Here is a 2,500-nt window from a genome sequence, read left to right on the forward strand (position 1 = left end):
CTTATCCAGACCAAGCGAAGTCTTCCAGATTCTGACTCTGATTAAACTGCTTTTTGTCCACATATAAAATACACCTTTGAAAGCACTATTTCTGTTGTCAGCAAAGATTCATTGAATTGAAATCTAATCGAATGAAAGCATGTTTAGTTGATCGTCATTTTCCGTGGCATTGAATGGGTTTCCCTCAATAATTTTGCCCTATATGCGATGAAAATGTAATCGCAATGTGCCCTTCTGCAATTAAAGATTTATTTCACTTGTCTTTTCAAAGTTTTCCAAATTACCCGAGTTGCAATTTTGTGAAAAATTTGAAGAAATTAATCCTTAACTGCCCCTGGGCCCCTGGGCCCATGCCATTACACTACATATACTAATAGGACAGTTTTTAATTGAATAGCTGTACACGTCATCTAGCGCACACTGGTTGTACTTGAATCATTTAGAGTATCTTTTTCCAAAGCTATTAAACAAGCCTTTCACAAATTTATAATATCATCACATTATTAATGATGCAGGTGAATGTAGACAGGATCACCTCTCTTTAAACATCATCAGGCATGGAGTTTGTCACATAATACTTGCCCTGGCCAAATGCTATTTATCAATCATTTAAAAACCAGTTAATTATTTGCCTGTGTTGGCAAAGTTCCCTGGCTCTCAACAATTCCCATAATTACAGAAAGTTACTGTAAGTAAGAAAATTAGAACATGCATGAAGTTTAAGCCAACATGAAGTGTACATACTATGTTCAAACCCCTACAAAAGCACACACTGCTCATGGTAGTCCCACACTAAAAGATGTCGAACGCTTTCAGAATGGGTCCAACTGCAAACTTTGTGAGAGATTACTTTATGATGGAACATTTGTCACTGAACAAAATGAGAATCATTGCCATCACTGTAAACTAAATAATAACCTAATATCTCTACTGTATTTCTTTTCCTTTATTTTTCATTTGACAATCTAGGACAACACAAAAGCCCAAGTTCACACAGATATATATGCATCTTGCCCAATTTTGAAAATGTTGCACGCCAACAAACACCTACCTCTGTATCTGTGGCATCAAAAGGTACATTCCGAACATGAATTACTTTTGAAGGAGCTGTGTCAAATCTTGCCTATAAAACAGATACAATTTGTCACCCAATTACAGTATATCTATACAATGTAAGATGACTTAAAGGGAACCTCCACTAAAAAAGGAATATATCTTAAAATAGTCAACATAATGCTCACAATCAAAATCGTTTGAAAGTTTTCCAATGGGAGTGTTTGTATCCGAAATAAATAAATTTTAAAAATGGTTGTTTGGGTTTTCAAATTTCCTGGGTGCCGCTATCTTGAATAATTATTGTGATGTGTCATGGTTGCCCTATTGTTTTAAAACAAAAGCTCTTTGTGCAAATACAAAAGAGCAACCATAACACGTCACAATTATTCAAGATGGCGGCGCCCAAGAAATTTAAAAACCAAAACAAGCGTTTTTTAAATTGATTTATTTCAGATACAAACGATTCCATTGGAAAACGTTTGAACAATTTTGATTGTGAACATTATGTTAAATATTTTGAAGTTGTATTCTTGTTTTAGTGGAGGTTTCCTTTGAGATATTGTACAATTCCGTTGATAATAACAGAAATGAATCCTTCACTGATTAATAAGACAGGTGTATATATCATTTCTTAATAATACAATAAGCCTAAACATAACAAACTACTGCAAACACGGTATTCTAAACTTCTGCCAATCTCCTGTCAAGAATTTTCTAAAATTTCTCCTGGAGCTCAAATTACAATGATTTTCTAGTGACTAATGGTTCTTCTTTGACTAAAAGAATTGAAAAGGGTTGAAATGTAAAAGATTTAAAAGACAATTAACAACTAAAGTTATTTTTGTTTTTCAGCCTTATTTAACAATAATTATGCATTAATTAATGCAATTTTGCCACTGTGTGGCAACTTGCCACTATGACGGCAACAGCAGATAAATTTAATAAAAATAATGGCATCTGTATCTACAATACCTTCTTTTGATCCCCCATCAGCCCTGAAAATAAAACAAGTTGCAATTTAATTAAAAACATTGTTGCTTTTTACTCTGTATACATCTTTTATCACAGGAAGCTCTCTCCTAAGGAAACGGATAGTATTAATATTATTATTTTGTGATCAAAATGTTGTTTCATTACCTGCTAGACTAAGTAAATCTTCGGCTGTGCGCTAAAATTGCATTAAAATGGAAAAAAGGAATTAGTAATCAGCCAATAACAAAAAAAACTGTTTTAAAGTGTAACTGAGTATGTAAAAGTGTTAAACAGTTCCAATGCAAGTCTTAGTTGCAATATTGCTACAGATCAATGAACCTTTACTTTGCATTCCCCGGGAAACAAGCAAAAAAGATGAAAAAGGAAACAATTTAAGACTTCAGTGTAAAAAAGATCTTTGTAATAAAGAAAGATAGTTTTGAACAAGAAAAATAAAACACCAGTAACTTTA

General features: G+C 33.0%; 1 protein-coding gene across 1 annotated transcript in view; it reads right to left on the reverse strand.

Annotated features, from left to right (window-relative positions):
- Positions 1–2,500, reverse strand: part of LOC137973013 (polypyrimidine tract-binding protein 2-like) — a 23,215-nt gene that overhangs the window by 18,593 nt on the left and 2,122 nt on the right. Inside the window, exons 3-5 of the mRNA XM_068819717.1 lie at positions 2,194–2,224; positions 2,029–2,051; positions 1,052–1,123 (exon numbers count right to left, since the gene is read on the reverse strand). Coding sequence (XP_068675818.1) covers positions 1,052–1,123; positions 2,029–2,051; positions 2,194–2,224 — 126 coding nt within the window. The remainder of the gene's footprint in view (positions 1–1,051; positions 1,124–2,028; positions 2,052–2,193; positions 2,225–2,500) is intronic.

The sequence above is a fragment of the Montipora foliosa genome, chromosome 10, assembly GCF_036669935.1.
Source record: "Montipora foliosa isolate CH-2021 chromosome 10, ASM3666993v2, whole genome shotgun sequence".
NCBI lineage: Eukaryota > Metazoa > Cnidaria > Anthozoa > Scleractinia > Acroporidae > Montipora > Montipora foliosa.